At 40.3% G+C, this 1,810-nt stretch overlaps 1 protein-coding gene across 1 annotated transcript; it reads right to left on the bottom strand.

Moving 5' to 3' along the window:
* Positions 1 to 246: 246 nt before the first annotated feature.
* Positions 247 to 702, bottom strand: LOC109193311 (uncharacterized mitochondrial protein AtMg00310-like). Its single transcript, XM_019344173.1, has one exon. It carries the CDS (start codon positions 700 to 702, stop codon positions 247 to 249), a length of 456 nt encoding a protein of 151 aa, XP_019199718.1.
* Positions 703 to 1,810: the final 1,108 nt, after the last annotated feature.

Below are 1,810 nucleotides of genomic sequence, written 5' to 3'. Positions count from 1 at the left end.
TTATTCAGAGCTCTCCATATAAATGTCTTCCACTTTGGGGATCTTAAGCTTCCATAAAATTTTCCATTTATCAAAGGTCCCTACTGGTTGGGTGTAGTTACCTATTATTTTCCTATACCCATCCTTGACTGAGTATTCTCCTTTTGGATCCCCATACCAGTACCATAAATCCTCATAATCAGGTGACACTGGTATTTTTTTAATTCGTTCTACATCCTCAGGTATGAAAATATCTGTGAGAATATCCTAATCCCAGGTTCCTGTTTGTTGATCCATTAGACCCATCACCTTCGCCTGTGCCAATTGGAGTGGTTTTTCTGTTTCTATTTTCGGGTGATTCTCATCATGTAACCATGGGTGGTCCCAAATCAGAGTTGATTTGCCATCCCCAATTCTCCTCCTAACTCCCCCACAAATCAACTCTTGTGCTGCCAAGATACTTCGCCAACAAAAACTTGGGTTATTACTCAAGCATGCATCATAGAAAGAATTAGTGGAAAAATACCTGGCTTTGTAAACTCTCGAAACCAATGATTGCGGTTGTGTCAGAAAACGCCACCCTTGCTTACCCAACATAGCAAGATTAAAGGCACGTAACTCTTTAAACCCCAAATCTCCATATTTCTTTGGAATACATAGTTTATCCCATGCTTTCCAATGTATACCCTGGTCATTCTTGGATCTCCACCAATATCGATTCATGGTTCGCTCAATGGCAGTGCACAAAGTAGTAAAAAACACTCATTGAAAAGGTAGGCATAGATTGGGCTACACTTTTCAATAGAATTTCATTTCCTGCCTGTGACAACAATTTTTTATTCCATGAGCTGATCCTCTGTCTTATCTTATCCTCAATATATGAAAACGCTGCTTTTCTATTCCTGCCCACAAACGATGGAAGCCCTAAATACTTCCCAAAATTCTGAGCCTACACTACACCCAATATATTGGCAACCTCCTCCCTTGTTTCTTCACATGTATTTTTACTATAACAAATATTCGACTTATGATAATTTACTGCCTGGCCAGAAATTTCCTCATACTCCGATAAACAACGTTTAATTACTTCCGCCTCCTGCACATTTGCTTTGAAAAAAAGTAGACTATCATCAGCAAAAAATAGGTGGGTAATGGAGGGGGCTCCTCTAGCAACCGTACAACCATGTATTTCTCCTTTCGCCTGCGCCTGCTGTAACAATAGTGAAAGCCCTTCAGCACAAATAATGAATAGATAAGGTGAGAGGGGATCACCTTGTCTTAGACCACGAGTCAGGACTATTTGTTCACTCCGTGTCCTATTCACCAGCACGCTATAAGATACAGTGGTTACACACATCATCAACAATTCCACCCATCTTCCATCAAACCCCAGGGCCATTAACATTTTCCGTAAAAAGACCATTCCATACGGTCGTAGGCTTTGGCCATATCCAGCTTTAAAGCCCCCCAACCCATGAGTCCACATTGCTTCCTGTTCAAATAATGGCCTACCTTCGCAGCTATCAATATATTATCTGTAATTAACCTCCCAGATATGAATGCACTTTGTGACTCAGATATGATACTCTCCATCAAAGGCTTCATTCTAGCTGTAATAACCTTGGCCATAATTCTGTAAACCACATTACTCAAAGCAATTGGCCTATAATCAGAAACCATCTCTGGGTTTTTTTTTTTGGGATCAGGATAATATTCGTCTCATTTAATTTATCAGGGAACGAGTTAGTATTCAGACAATTCACAATATAAGTACAAACATCGCTACCCACCACATCCCAGAAGTGCTGATAAAATCCGGGGTTCATCCCAT

This window comes from Ipomoea nil, unplaced genomic scaffold (assembly GCF_001879475.1).
Source record: "Ipomoea nil cultivar Tokyo-kokei standard unplaced genomic scaffold, Asagao_1.1 scaffold1868, whole genome shotgun sequence".
Taxonomy (NCBI): domain Eukaryota; kingdom Viridiplantae; phylum Streptophyta; class Magnoliopsida; order Solanales; family Convolvulaceae; genus Ipomoea; species Ipomoea nil.
Note: the sequence above shows the minus strand (reverse complement) of the source record. Positions and strands in the feature narration are given on the sequence as shown.